This window comes from Pteropus vampyrus, unplaced genomic scaffold (assembly GCF_000151845.1).
Source record: "Pteropus vampyrus isolate Shadow unplaced genomic scaffold, Pvam_2.0 Scaffold5, whole genome shotgun sequence".
Taxonomy (NCBI): domain Eukaryota; kingdom Metazoa; phylum Chordata; class Mammalia; order Chiroptera; family Pteropodidae; genus Pteropus; species Pteropus vampyrus.
This window is the reverse complement of record NW_011888786.1, coordinates 7491034-7507041: the sequence shown is the minus strand read 5'-3', so window position 1 is coordinate 7507041 and position 16008 is coordinate 7491034. Positions and strand designations below refer to the sequence as shown.

Below are 16008 nucleotides of genomic sequence, written 5' to 3'. Positions count from 1 at the left end.
AAAGATGTCTCCAGCTTGCTTTATAACTAATTTCTCATTCCTGTTACTCACAATATTTACCTTTCCACTCTACCCATTAGTCCATTGGTTATTATTTCTGGGAGCTTATGACTTCAAATGGCCTTTAAAATAAACTCTTAATGAAAGTTTTTTTTGATTCATCTCTGCTGTGCTTAACATTCGCCAAGGCAACGCTCTGTGTCTCTTGGCTCCCTTGATGTCCGGGATATCACAAAGTCAGTATATAAACCTACTGGAAGGGGAAATATTATTTTTATATTGAATTGGGAAGGATGATGTATGGAATGTCTTCACCTGGTTGGACTTAGATTTGATTCTTCTCAAATCAGCGACAGATTCATATGTAGAGAAAAATTGAGGTTTTCATCTGTATGGTTTTTTTTTTTTATTACATTATTTTGCTTCAGGCTCAAACATATCAAGGTGATTCAGACACTGTGGATGACATCATCTGATTTTCATCAATACATGTCTACTAAATCCTTCCGATTGTAGGCAGTTGGTATTATTACATGGTTATAGGAGGACGTGGTAATGCCATGCAGTAATTAATTGGAGTCTGTGTGGCTCAGATTTATACAATGTTTAATGTTTGTAGTTATAGCCAGGATGTTTCTCGTGTAGTGATATAAGTAGACGTAGGTATTGAAGTGGATTCTGTCTCTTGGTTTGAAAATTTGAGTCTATTACTTTCTATCTCTGTTCATTACATGTAGGTTAAGAAGAAGTCCTCCTGATTTACCATTTTCTTTTTTTATCTTAGAAGCCATCTTATTCTATACAACTGAAAATGATCGTTTACTGATTAATCACGTAAGTTGATTAAGTTAGGGGATCATAGATCACGTACATACACAAAACATTTGACTTTTGCCTTAAAATCCACAAACGCACATTTATTCACCACTATTTTGCTGTGGAGCCAAGGCCTTTGTTCTAAGTAGGGTCCACAGAGTGGAATTCTGGAGTCTTTTTTGTATGTATATCGTATCCCTAAAGGCATCTCACAAATTTCAGTTTCAGTTTTTTTCAAGTGAATTAAGAATTTAAAAACAGTGACCTGTGTAGAGAATCTGTGTAGATTTTTACGATCCCTGCCCCTATGACAGCAACTTTTTTATAAAACGAATTTTCTTTATTGGGTCTTTCCAAAGCATTTGACTAGTTTGATGAAAGGAACAACTCCCTTTCTATTGAAACTCATGTTTTATAGAAATGCTATTTAATTAAATTATGTAATTACATATCTGGGTAAATAAGATTGGAAACAAATGCAAGTGAATCATGGTAAGTATAAAACTCGGCTACCTGGAAGCCAAAGTGTGTGAGTGTACGAGGGAGTATTCTATCAGCCACAGTGGTCTACTGGCCACAGTCCTGTGTGTATCACTGTAGTTCAGTTTAGCTGTTTTACAGGGGGAATGGTTAGCATTTATTATTCCAGTGAAACCGTGAACTGGAAAGGAAATCCTATTTTTTTTCCTTTCTGAAATATGACTATAACACCCGAGTTCATCTTTTTCAAATTTATCACTTTCATGACAGTCGTTTTTGTTTGTTGGTTTGTTTGTTTTTGTTTTGTTAGAGTTCGTATACAGACATCTCTGGAGTTGTGGATTTGATACATTATTATAGTTTTTTTTTTGTGAAGCAAATGTCTGAAGATAAACACTTTACTATTAGCTTCCAATAAAAAAAAGCAAAAACAGAAGTAAAAGTTTGTGAGACTATCTCTTGGAAAATTTCATTGAGAATGGATTTGAAGTGAGGATGTATAATACAGGGGAGGTAGGAACTCATAAAAATTCTAGCCCAGGTGTTAAGCGAAAGTGTGTTCAAAATCCTACCGGTGGGTAAAAGACCATCACATTTCTTCGTGCCTGGGGACTCCTTGGCTCTGTACTTATTTTCATCAGCCCCCTCCGCCCCAAGCTTTCTTTCATTTTCTCCTTTAGATCGAATATCTTTCTCTAAAAGAACAGGTTAAAGTGTTGCAGTCTACCGTCACAGAGCACTGTGGATTGCCTGGTTTAATTCACTTGGGAGACTTTATTTTCTAGCTTTTTGATTCTTAAAATGAAGTAATAGCATGGTTTTATTATATAAGTTAAAGGAATTTTCCTTAAAACCAAGTGAGGGCTAAGAGGTGATACACATTGTATAGATTTTTTCTTTTTAATTTTTACATGTAACTTTTCCATGAGGAAAATGTTGCAAATTCGAAAACACTTTCTAGTTCTTATAAGTCAGCATATTCTTAATAAGCTCCTTGTCTCAAGGGAGAAGTAGTGATTTGCTGGTGATCCTTGGCGTTCCATGGCTGAAGGATGCATCACTCCAATCTTTGCCTTCATCTTCACATGGTGTTCTCCCTGTGTGTGTCTGTCTTTCCGTTCACTTTTCTTCTTTTTATAAGGACACCAGTCATATCGGATTAAGGCCTAGCTAGTGACTTTGGCTCAGCTTCATTACTTTGTGAAGACCCTTTGTCCGAATAAGGCCACATTCTGAAGTACTAGGGGTTAGGCCTCTGGGAGGACACAATTCAATTCGAAACACAGAGCATAGTTATTAGCACTTGCATTTGAAAATCATTAAAAAAAAAAAAAAGCTTTCCCAGTGGTGTTCTCAGGACAGGTCTCTGCCTTGAAATGTCAGTGCTGATCTGGCCAGAGCGTTAGCCACGCTTTCCTTATGCTTGTTTTCATAGTTGAAACTTCCGTTAATGAAAACATTTAACAAAGGTAGAGAAACAAAACTAATTCTTTTTTGATTGCTTGATTTAAAAATAGTGAATAAAAGCTATGCTCCTTAATAAGCTCCTGTATTCACGTATGTTCTCATTATGTTTACATTTTGCAGACGCGTACTTCATTTTATCAGTCGTGAATTCATACTGAGCTACATTTATTATTTGATGCTTCATTTTGCTTTCATTAATTTCCTTGCTAAGTGATAAATAGCATTAAAGTCATGCTATTCTGAGTTTGCATTCTGAGACAGAGTGATGCTGCATTATTGAACACTTTTACCCTTTCTTTTTAAAATTCATATTCCTACATCATCTATGGAAATTGCCACACTTAATGCATTCAGTTATGAGTGGGAAAAACCCAGGCTGTGAGAGGAGGAAACAGTGGAATATATGAGACATGGGTAGAACAAACTGGGCTTGTAATGGAAACTACTTAAAATAATATTTCAGACTTATTCCACGCTTGTGATAAATGCTGTAGCTAGATTGCCTGGTTATTCTTATAACTCTGTATAGTAAGGACAGTGTATTGGTCAGGGTAGGCTAGGTTATACTGATGGAACAAACAATCCTGGAAGTTTATTTCTTGTTCACGTCATGTCTGTTGTTGGTCCAGGTGAGTCTGTTTCCCAGGCAACTGTTCTCCCTGCGTTGGCTCAGCATTTTAGTCTGCTTTGATATTAAGGCACTTCTTATCAACACATGCTTCGCAATCACCGCGGTTAGAGGAGAAGTGGGCTGAGAGTCAAGTGCCTGTGATTAAGACCTCCCCCTCGGAAGGTGATACCTATCATTTTTCTTATATTTCATTGGCCAAAACGAGTCACAGTTATGTTCAATCTTAAGGGGTTTAAGGAAATGCAATCTTGCTGTGTTTTCTAGGGTAGAGGGGAACCAGATATTCATGAACAATAATATGCCTGAGACAACAAATACTTCCCTTTTACAGATGTGCAAACTAGGATTTAAAGAGGTCGGGTAACCTTCCCCGGGAGCATAAAGCTGGGTGATAATAGGGCTGCGAATCAAACCTCTGTCTGACGTCAGAAACTATATTCAGCCACTTTGTGTACTGCTTTCCTTAGGAAATGATTCAACAACCTTGCAGGTAGTGTGGCTCAAATGGTAAAAGTAATTGCTCCTCGTTTTTTTTTTTTTTTTTTAAATGAAATCCTATTGATAAGGATTTAGAGGAGATGTGGAAAATCAGATGATCGGTGAGTCTTCCATTGAGTCTGATCTCTAGAAAAATTTCCTGGACCCTTGCTCTGCTGGCCTTTCTCTCGTGGAGAAGCATTTGAATATTCTCAGTAAAAGTGAGTGGCCAAGCAAGTAAAGAAGGAATTTAACATTTATCTGCTTTGCTAGGGTGAGGCGGAAGGTATAGTCTTAAGATTATTAAAAGGATAATAATGGTAAGTTAGATTTATATGGCAATTTATAGTCTGTAAAACATGTTCCTGTACAGTCTGAAGACGAGAAAATAAACCTACATGTACTCATGGACTGTGATGCCATGTCATTGAGTTGTGATTGTCAAAACAGTCATCGGGATCTGAGACTGCCTCAGTGAAAAGGCATTAACTAGCATGCAGTAGGGATCAAGAACGCAGGCTTTGGAGTCAGATCTGGGCTAACTCCTGGCACACCACCTAGGCAAATGTCTTTGTTTCTCTTGGATTCCTTATCTGTGAATCAGTAGCAGAATGATGAATTCATGGAATGTTTTCAAAAGATAAATGAGGTCAGGTTAATAAAGCACTTAACTCAGTGCAGGGTACCTAGGTTCATGCTCAGCAAATGCTGGCTGCTCTTATTATTATGGTGGTTGTTATTGTGAAGATTTTTTAAATGAGGCATGTGGTTATTGGGCTCTTTGTGTAGTGGTAGATCATAGCAAGAATATTATAATTGCTTCTGGAGTATTATAATCACTATCGCTTTAGACAGTGGAGTATATTCTGAGAATGGCATCTGAGATGGAGAAATTACTTGACAGAATCCTACATGGTTTGCTGAAGGAACTAGCAAGGTATAATATGGACAAGAGACACTTTAGCAGAGGCTTGAGGGCGTGGGCCATTAGTGTCTTTGGATCTCTGAAGGATTATTCTACAGAATAGGCTTCAGTCTTATTCCTTATGGAATTAAGAAATAGTACAGTCATGGTAGGGAGAAGGATATTAGTTCATTTTGAGACCAGGCTATCAACCATGGAACAGGACAGTCGTGGGTGGTAGTGAGTTTACTGTCATTGGTGGTATGAGCGTTGTTTGTGGGGCCTGGCAGGGTTATGGAGATTCAAGCATCAGTTGAGTGATTAGAGAAAGACTAAATGATAATATTGAGTTCTGTGATTCTAATTCTGGGTACTCGACAGAATTTTCCAGAGAGGTTTTTAAAACTGTACCAGTGTCTTGGGCCCCACCCTAGACCAATTAAATCAGAATCTCTGGGGATGAAGCCTCGGCAGCGGTGTTTATACAAAGCTTCCTAGCTGATTTTATTCTGTTCTACTGGGCGGTCAAGTTTGAGAACCACTGTCCTAACTGAAAAGGAGGTGTCGTGACAGTAGCCCCTAGCTGCATGTTTTAAAACTACAAGTAATCAACACCGAACAGCAGGCGAGGGGATCATTCCATGTAAGAAAGAGTAATGAAATAAGAGTTTGGTTCGATATGGCTAAACCCCAACTTCTGAGGAATCTACTAAACTGAAGCCTCTGATTATTTTAGATAATGGTTTGGGAAAAGGATTGAGGGTCCACGGTTAGGTCGAAATGCCTGTCACAGATCATCTCATGGGTGGGCGGAACCAGGGACTGTCGATGCTCAGGATTCAACTACAGGAATAAGACTATTTTCACCCCCAAGGAGCTTGCTATTATTCATGTTTACTGGCTGCTGAGTGATTCATACAGTGTTGGGGGAGATATGTTCAAGTGAAAAGTGTGGCTTCTATGTAAAGCAGCTTATTTCTTCCAGGATACTCCAGCCCACTGATGCAGCCTTGCAGAAAAATGCAAATTCTGGTGTGAGTGTGTGTGTGTGTGTGTGTGTGTGTGTGTGAGAGAGAGAGAGAGAGAGAGAGAGAGAGAGTTGGGATGAGGAGAAGACAGAGCACATGTAGAAATGTATATTTCTAGGGCACAGAGCATGCCTTCACTTCCCTCCTCTGACCTTTATGCCAGAAGCATAAGAATGACCCATTGCCCGCTGGCTCTGGAGCCTGGTCGTTCCTAATCTCTGGATGCTCAGTGGCTGAGCTGATCTCCCACCTGGCCAGTTGGCAGCTGTCAGGGTCGCCCATGTATCCCAAATTTGTTCCCATGTGGCTTCTTCCTGCCCGATCCCTCATCCTCTGGCATGGCATTTTCTCCATGACAGTCTGCCCCTGAGCTGCCTTCGCCGCTGCTTTGGTAGAGGCTTGCAACGAAAGAGATTAACAGCCACTGGACTGGCGAATCCAGTTTGTGCAAGCAGCATCAGCAATGGATGAGACCTCCCCCAGGCTGGAAGAAGACTGGAAAAAAGGACTTCAGCGAGAAGCAAGCTGGCAGGTAAGTGATGTCCTCAGCTCCAGATGGACCCAAATCTCTCTCGCAACTCTTTTAACCCAAGTGTAGGTATTCACATCAATCCGTTTGCAGAAATGCATTATCTGCAGGCACATCCATTTGGGAAAAGTCATCCTTAGTTTCTCTTTCTTCATAAACCATGCAAATAAGGCTCCAGATGAATTAACTCTAGATTCTTGAGCAAGCTAATATGGTTTTACAAATCTATAGATGTTGCTAAATTCATACTTTCATAATAAAGGACCTTGAATTAACAAGTTGCAGGTGTATATCAAAGGAAACATGCAGATTTGGTTTGTGTGAGTATAAGTTCATTGCAGTATAAAAATTTAATACAACACCTGTCATCAGACTTTCTTTATGGTGTTGTAGTAGCTTGGAATAAGGGGCTCGGTTTTAACCTATTTTAATGAGGTGGCCATTCTTTTAATGCAGTTTGCGTGCCTTTCTTATTTATGCTGAACTCATAATAGGTAGAAGCTCTGTGGTATGCAGAGAGTTCAAGCTAAAGGATTCATTTTGGTGTAGAGGCAGTTTTCATTAAAATATGCAAAGCAGTAATGTTTATACGTTACAATACCTATTTCAAATTAGCAAAATTATATGCTCCTGTCTCGTAAGCTGCCAACTGAAATCCCTTCCTAAATCCTGTTGAATGGCTTTGATTACTCTTCTTCACATTACACATTACACACCTCTGATGCATATTTTTACGCATCCACTCCATTGCTATTTAATTAGACAACAATATTGAAGAGCGATGCCAGAGCTTTTTTTTTTTTTTTTAAATGCTGCTGCCTTATGGGAAAAAACGCTTCCATGCACGAAGCATTTCTTATGGCTGGCATTGGATAAAGTGATCTTCTGTGATCTTCCATTTTGTCCACAGCAGAAAGTTTCTTATAAAAATGATGATTCAGAATGAGTTGATTTTCAACATCAATATTTAAAAATAATTCTCCCTTTTTTATAAACAGAAGGAAACTTTTCATAAGATTTCTCTTTTGTAATAGAAATTTCAGCAAAATATAGCACTGATATTGACAGGTATGTTCTGTTCTAAGCAATGTGATGATGTTAATGAAGGAGGCTTAGAAAAAAATCCTCCAGCCTGTCATGAAATTGAAGTCCTTCCACTTTGAGTGGGAGTATTATTTAGGCGGCAGGAAGGAATACAAAATAAATCACTACGTGCTACTTTGAGGATGTTATGTGGTCGGTCTCCAGGGATTCTAAACAAATATTCAGATCTTTTATGATTGGTTGATGTGACTTTTGGATTTTTGTCCTTTGTTTCTGTTTTCCTTTAGAAAGTTGGTATCGTATGTGTATTCTTTATTCCTAAGGAAGATGAAGGGAGGAAAGCTGTGAGGTGATGACTCAGATATTTCAGTGAACATACGTTTACACTACAAATATGAAATCCAAATGTTTGTGTAAAAAAGCGTGCATCTCATGAAACTTTTAGCTTGATAATTTTCCCAAAAGCAGATATTGAAGATGTACAGCTGGTCAACCTCTGTCATTTCCATTATGATAAACAAAGATCTCCTTATAGCTAGTAGAGGTAGTGGTGTAAAAGGGCCATTCCAGCCTCTTATTTGGTCTCCCTGACTTTTGGTAATACATGGCATTGGTGGATTGGATGTCATAAGGTATCAGCTCCAGCTTCACCTGCTTCTGGCCCTTTGGCCCTCTGTGCGGTCTGCCTGCTGCCCCCTCTTCAGTCACCTGTACTGCCATGCGAGGTCCTCACATGCCTAGAGTCGCCCCATTTCAAGCTGATACCTAACAGAGGAAATTAAACCTAATAGTACTGTTTGCAAGATCTTTGTCGTGAGAGTGACTTCTTTTGGCCATCCATGGTAGTGACAAAGTTGGAGGAAGTTTTACAAACAAATTGTGATTGATGCTCATGCTTTGATTTAGCCAAGTTCTACATTTCTTATTGAAATAGATCCAATACTTTTCTACCTGCTATTGACTAATCACAGTGCCAGGGGTTTTGTGTGTGTGTGTGTATGTGTGTAAATAGACACACATACATGCACACATACACTCATGCATCCACACATATACCAGTCTTTTATAAAAGCCTAGAAGGTAGATCTGATTACTTCCCACTTTATAGATGAAGAAATTAAGAGTTAAGGACTTTACATAATCTGTCCAAAGCTATTTCGTGTTCAAGTCCAGGCCTGTTTGACTCCAATGCCTGTGTTCTTCCTATTTTGGTTGCTGTGCCATCTGAATTAAATTTTATCTCATTTTTTATCTTATGGAATAGTAGCTTATGAGCAGCTGTGACGTGGGCAGGCAGGAAGCAAGAGGAAGAAAGGGAAAAGCATGTCGATCTTCTAATGGCATAATCAATCTCTGAATCATTAAGACTTTAATAAAATGTTTTTTAATAGTTTATTTTTTAACCCTTATTCTATATCAGTCATTAAGCTACATTTCTAATTCTTTTAAGTACTCTGACAGACAGATATGATTTATTCCTATAATACATATAGGGAAACTGAGGCCATAGGTATTAGGGGATGTGCCCAAGGACACATAGTTACTAAGAAGCTAAAAAGGGATGAGGTCCCGCTCGGATTGGCCCTGAAGCTTGTATTCTTATATTAGGCTGCCTCAGAGAGTGTAAGTTCAAATTATATTTTGATTATACATATTTTAACTATCTCATCTCACAATGATGTGATGAGATTTGGTCCTTAAGAAGTTCCCCTGATAGTATTTTAAAAAAATGAATAAATACAGAGTTGGGCAAAGATGCCTTACTCACTTCTTCAGAATGTATTTTAATTGGATGCTGTTTGCCTTAAATGAATCAGCTTACCCATTGGAAATGGAGTTGAAATGAACTAGACAAAATTTCTAAAATCAACTATAAACCTGTACTGGAAAACTGACAACAGCTGTGTCAAAATTAATGCTCCTGCCTTGCATAGTCCACCTCAGCTGTGGGAGAAGCTCAGGAATGGAGGGCAGTGGCTTCTTTCACCAGCTGACCACCAGGCCACTGGCAAACTTACTTAAGGCAATGCCTTTGCTTCTTCACTTGTAAAGGAAGGTGATAACGCTTGAGTGAGGCCTTGGAGGGAAGATGGGAGGAGACTTGATAGTGCTTCATTGTTCTGGGCAATTGTCAGTTGAAAGACATAGAGGGGCAAATGACTCATTTCTGGATAATGTTTTTCCCTTGGGTTGGTTCTCTTTAAAATAACCGATGTAATTGCAGTGTGGGCATCGTGAACTAGTCTATCTCTATCACCTGTCTGTGCCTGTCTCCACCACAAGAAGATGAATTCCTCAAGGATGGAGATAGACTTTGTCTTTGTGTCTCTGTACTTAGTACTGGGCCTGGCACATACTCAACCCTTGCCAATGTTTGCCTAAGTGAAGAAAATGGCAAATTTGATCTGGAAGAATGTTGAGATAGAATCTGGCCCTCACTTTACACTTGAAGAACCAAGGCTGAGAGGCTAGGTGATTTGCCCTGAGATCCACTGCTGGCTAGTGAGGATCAGGGACGATTCTTTCTTTGCCTTTAATTGCTTCTCTACAAACTTCTGATACCTCAGCTTTCTCATCTGTAAAATTGGAACTAGAATATATTATCTATGTCTGTATATTTATTATGGTACCCCTATCTGGATTGGAGTTATAGTCTCAGGGCCAAGAATGAGACCTAGAACCAGACTTTTGGATTCTAACCTCAGTATCATCAATTTCTAACTACGTAACATTGGTAAAGTTTCTAACCTCTCTGTGCTTCAGTTTTCTCACCTGGAAAATGGAGATCATTATTCTAGCTACCTTATAAGGTTGTTGTTAGGATTAAATGAGTTAATTTATGGAAAGTACGTAGAACACTTCAATAAGTACTGTTTAGTGACCAAAACATGCATTATATGTGTCAGCTACTATCTATCTACTATCTATTTAATGAGATCATCCATTCGATGTTTTTTGAATACCTACTATGTGCAAAGCACTTCCACACTTAAGTGGACGAGAAAGTGATCAGAGATGTTGCCCTTGAACTTGGTTGGGTCATGGTGGGGAGAGCACAGCAGATTATTACAGTTGTAAGATAGTCAAAAAAAAAAAAAAAAAGCTCCATGTACCATGGAAGCACTGAGGTGTGACCTCCAGTGTGTCTAAGGAATTGTGTGGATGGGTAATACCAGAGCTATTTAAACAAAGAGAAATTAAGCCAAAAAAATAACTATTTAGGTCAAGAAAGAGAACATGTCAGAGACTGGAAGGAGAGAGACTCCAACGTATGTGTTGAGTAGCTGGTTGTCCTTTGGGACTAGACTTTGTCCTTTGGGACCAACCTTCAGGTGAGGCAGGAGTAGGGAAAGTGAGTGTACAGAGGCAGGAAGGAGAGAAGTCCTGCGTGGTCAGACCAAACGGCTTCAAATGGCAGTGGAGAGCCATAGATGGGTTGCAAGCAAAGAGATAAAAAAAAATATATTAAAGCAAGGTAAGATTATTCTTGCTTCAGTGTAGGGATAAATTGTAGTGTAATAAGACTAGAGTCCAGAAAGCCAATTAGGAAGCTGCTTCAGCACTTTAAGTGAGGGCTGGCTGGACCATGGGAAGAAGATAGAGTTGGAAGGGTAGATTTAGAAATATCTAAGAGATACCAGCCTCAGGATTTGGTGAATAATTGATGCAGGGTATAAAGATGTGAGAAGAGTCAAACAAGCCCCAGGTTCTTCTTTAGGGTAGCAAGGTGGATATAGGTGTCACCATCTGAAAAGAGATTACTGGAGAAGAAGATGGTCTCTGTGCTCATGATGGGCTAGACAATAAGTAACAAAATCATGGAAGAGAGTTATAAGAAAAATTAATAGAATTTTTTATACCAGAAGGATAAACAAAACACTGCAAGGACTCAGAACACCCAGAGAAGATAACTTTAGGAAGAGTTGACATTGACCAAGAGTTTACTTTGTACCAAGAGCTGTTTTAAGCAATTGACTTACATTATCTCATAGACTCTTCACCATCATGGCATTAGGGAGATACAAGTAGTATCCTTATTTTCTAGATGAGGAAGTTTCAGAGAGATTAAAATCACTTAACTAGTACACGGGACCTAGTTCAAAGCAATCTGGATCCAGAACTTGTAAATACCCTAATGTTATGTCCATCCACACAGAGATAGGGAGCGGAGATGATTTCACAGAGTGGATGACCTTTGAGTCAGGCTTTTCAGGAGGAGTTTAATCTGCAAGCAGTGAAATCCTGAGTTAGACTCCAGGCTCTACCACTTCACTGATGGTGACATGCTGTGGTTGAGACAGATCCAACAGTCTCTTGTACATGTCTCTGGGTTCAGTGGGTTTCCTAAGATTATTAGACTAACTCAGTTTATCAAGGTGGTGGCAGGCCAGCCTTACAGCTCCCAACAGAGGTTGCACACAGTGAAGAAGGCCCCTAGCAAGACTGGCCCATTGCCTAGCTAGTCTGAGCCCAGCAGGCTGCGCTATATGGGAGATGGTAGTCCTGAAAACTAGAAGGGAAGGGCTGCTTGTCCTAGATGTGTGACCTCAGGCAAGTCTCTCACTTTTCTGAGCTGTTTCCTCCTCTGCAAGCTGAAAAACAAAATACCCGCCTTCAAGGTAAAAATTTAGTGAAATAATGTGTGTTCGAAAGAAATTTTTCTTATGTAAAGCATGTTACTAGTGTACGACTTTATTTCTATTAACTGAAAGGAAAGCAAAATTGTATGTTTGAAATAATACCAAATATAAAATTAGTTTTGTGTATTCTCTACCTTCCCTTCCAATTCCATTACTATTTTGTGTTTCAGTTTCCATATAAGGAGGAAAATAAATAGGTTCGACGTTGTTTCCTACTCTCAGGAAAGGTTTTTTTTCTTCATGTTTTAAGCACCTTAACACTGGGGTCGATGGAATAGTGGTTCATATTTTGAGTTTACTCAAAATATATGAATATTTTGTGAAATATATGAATATGTGAAAATCTGCTTCAAGATATTAGTAGCATCTATCAAATGAGGAAATTGGTGATGATGGCTCAAGTCAGCATGTGAGGATGTAGCCTGACCAATTGTAGCTTTATGTCAAGAGTATGATGGACCCAGCAAGAAATGGTCTGAATGTAGAAGCCGTGAGATTTTAGGAAAACAAATTCCATTTTTTTTCTTCTATTGTTACATTGCTGGCACAACGGCATGTTTGGAAAGACCCCCTTTCTTCTTGTAATTTTCGTTGTTATCTTTTATATTATGTGAGACTCATTCATTCATTCATTCATTCATTCACAAAGGAAGATAAAATGTTTGATGTATTTCTTAGATACAAATATCACAGATTTATAAGGCTAGAAGAGACCTGGGGATGACATGTCATTGTTCCTTTTCACCCTACATGCTCCTCACTCAGAGCAGAAGGAAGTCCAAAAGACTGAAGCCAGATGACCTTACATAGCTTCTCTCTATTATTCATTCCTAGGCCTAACAAACAATTCGTAGGCTAAGGAAATTCTTCCTGGTGGTGGATTTAAACCGTGCCTGTTGCAGCTGAGGACAAGTTCCACTCCTTCATTCTCCCTGGAGGTGGAGAAAAACAGCTCAGTCACTGTCCTCAGGAATCAGCCATCCTGGCCTTGAAGATCGTAATGAAAGCAGTCCTCAGCTTTTGCTTCTCAAGGCTGAGCAACCTAAATCCTTAGGTATAATTCTTCATTTCCACCTTCTTGAATTTCTCTGAACCTTCTCCAAGTCTTCTCATTACCCTTAACTTCTATAGCCTAGCATTTTTCAAGAGGCTCTAGCTAGGGCTAACCAGTAGTGATCAACTGCTTATTTATTTCATCATCTAATACACATTTATTAAGCTTGACATTTTAAATAGTAGAACTCTGGGCGAAGCTCTGAGGGTACGATGATAAATAAAAATAGCATAATGTAGCACTTAAGAGACTAGTTCATATCCTGGATCACTACTTACCAGCTGTATGACCCTGCATTTTACTTAAACTATTTAAGTCTTCGTTCCCTCATGGGCAAAATTAGATCATAATAATACCTATCTCATAGGGTTGTTGTGAGGATTAAATGGATAAATACATATAATACACTTGGAATAGTGGTTGACACATAGTTATAGTCATGTAACTGTTAAATAAAATAAGAATTAAATAAGATGCAGACCCTCCCCTCGAATTGTACTCACTCACTCTACTTGGAAGGATAAACCAATAAATAAACAACTAATTACAGCTCAGCATGTTCAGCGCTCTAGTGGCCATCTGAGCATATGGGTTGGAAGTTCAGGGGACCGAGAGGAATTACACCCCAGGGCATCAGGAATGTCTTCATGAATCAAGGCAGGTGATCTGTTTCGCTTACTTCCTAACTTCACACGTTGCTTATTAGAAGGCTGAGAGAGACCTTGGGATGAAATCTCATTGTCATTTTCACCCTACAGTCACTGAGTTGGATCTTAGGAGAAGAGTAAGGGCCTTCTAGGTGGCGGAGAGGATGAAAAGGCGTTCCAGTCAGAGAGAGCCTTATGAACAAAGAACGAGAAGAATAAGTGTTAGGCACATGTTTGAAAAATGGTGAGTGGCTGGTTGTGCCATTGGTGTGATGGGCAGTGAGTCTGGGAAGGGATTCTTGCATCTGGGTGGCATCAGGCTGTGAATGGAGTTTGAGGCCTTGTGGAAACATTTGCTTGATCCCTAACCTAATCCACGCTCATGGGTACTTTATTTTAAAAGCTGTAGATCAGTTAGGGAGGCTGCCAACGCATTTCATGTTTCTCTTCTAGTACTGTTTTTGCTCTATCTTGGATCAGAGTTATGTGTCAATCTCTAGAGGCCAGAAACTGAATCTTATTCATTTTCCTATTTCTCTCAGGGCCTAGCATAGTACCAGGCATGGAGTGGGCTTAAGTTGTATGTGCTGAAGTCAAGTTTGCTGTGTATAACCAGTGCCCTGGTCTGCCTGTGCTAGGACAACCAATTGTGCATATGCATGAATGAACAAATGCAAATAAATGAATCCAGGGATTTTACAGTTTTCAAATTTGACTCAATTTCGAGTACCTCTTGGGAAGGGAACAGTTTTGTGTAAAACCCAAAAAACCAATAAGAGAAACAAATTCTCCCTGTGGTGTCTTTGCCTTTCACGTTCAACTTCCTGTTCTCCTGTGTGCCACGTTCATGGCTGATTATTCTGACTGGGGACTGATGAACCTTGAGTGAACTTAAGACTTCCATGCTTTTCTTTCTCAAACTCTTGAGTATTGACTTACGTAGGTTCCAATTCATGCTGACAATGGCTAAAAAACATTTGAGAGGTGGAGGGCAGATTTTAAAAGAAGGTTAGGGGAAAAGGCAGCTCTTGAGTATCTAAAGAGACAAATATGTTTTACATCAAGTTCCCTTGTTGAAAAAATGTCAAAAATAAAAGTGAGAAATACTCAAGTTGTAGCAGCCGGTCGAATGCAGAGATTCTCACTTAGGGCTCAAAAGCCACAATTTTCTATCTAATTCACTGTTCAATCATTCCATGGCCCCTGTCTCAAGCTCAATTTAAGCTCAGTCCCCAGTACACAGAGCCACTGTACAGTGAATAAAGAACTGACTGGCTGAGCGACTGAGAGGGGGACGGAGCTGTGTGGTGACCCAAAGCTTGAGTTACCAAGTAGTCCTGGGTTCGCGTGGCATCTCTTGCCAACGCCTCTCATAAAGTCCATATAAAATAGGTCATTTTTCCTTTAGCCTTTCGATCGTGATTATCTCAGCCTGACGGATAATATGATCAGGCATTGCCTGATCCTTCTGTTCAAATGCTCACCATAGGTATTGGGGAAACAGTCAAATTTAGTGGAGACTCAGGGGTAGTGCCTAGATTGAAAATTTGCTGCCTCGAGGGCTTGGAATTGAAATGAAAAAGGGCTGGCTCTCGGCAGAACTCCATTACTGTTGATGACTGTTTGTCTTTTTTCGGAAGAGTTCGGGTGAGCAATAAATATGACTGCTCTTTTGGGAGAGCATCCTGGAAACGTTGGGTCTTTCCTTACACATGACAAGTGTATTTCAGTTTTCAAAAGCGCTTTTCCATTTATACTCCATTTTCAATCTCATAGAAGCCGTAGGAAGGAAATGGCAACAGTATTATTATTACCAGTTGTCAAATGAATAAACTGGTGGCTGACAGGTTAAGAGCCTTGCCCAGTGGGACCAGGACTAGAACCTGGGTCCAAAGTGCAATCCTGTGCTTATTCACTCAGATCGAACTGCCTCTCTGTTCACTGGTCAAGGGTAAACTTTCCCAAAGCTTGTAAAAAAAAAAAAAAATAGTGTTCTTAAATGAATACTTAATTAGCTCCAAAGAATTGTCCTCCTCTTAAAAGAGTGTGACTTTTAAAGCTAAATACGTTTATGTAATTGTTTCTGAGGAAGAGGTTTTCCCTCCAGCCCCAACAGTATACAAGTTTGGTGAGAAAGCCAGATATACATGTCCCTCCATGCTGATCATAGTGCTTTGGGCTTGGGCTTCGTGCAGTAGTGGGAGTCCAGCAGTGCTATTATGCAGTCAGTAATCCAGGGATGTGCTACAGAAATAGATAATTTTGCGTAACACTCTAAGAGACCTTCTTTT

General features: G+C 39.5%; 1 protein-coding gene across 3 annotated transcripts in view; it reads left to right on the top strand.

The window, feature by feature from the left end:
* Positions 1-16008, top strand: part of PPARGC1A (PPARG coactivator 1 alpha) — a 609551-nt gene that overhangs the window by 321424 nt on the left and 272119 nt on the right. Inside the window, exon 2 of one of the 3 annotated variants that reach the window (XM_011365217.2) lies at positions 6163-6335. The exons of 1 other annotated variant lie outside the window; for it this stretch is intronic. In XM_011365217.2, coding sequence (XP_011363519.1) covers positions 6267-6335 — 69 coding nt within the window. In that variant the 5' untranslated portion in view covers positions 6163-6266. Of the gene's footprint in view, positions 1-6162; positions 6336-16008 lie in introns of those variants that run through there. One more of the 3 variants, XM_023533889.1, reaches the window with a different exon arrangement.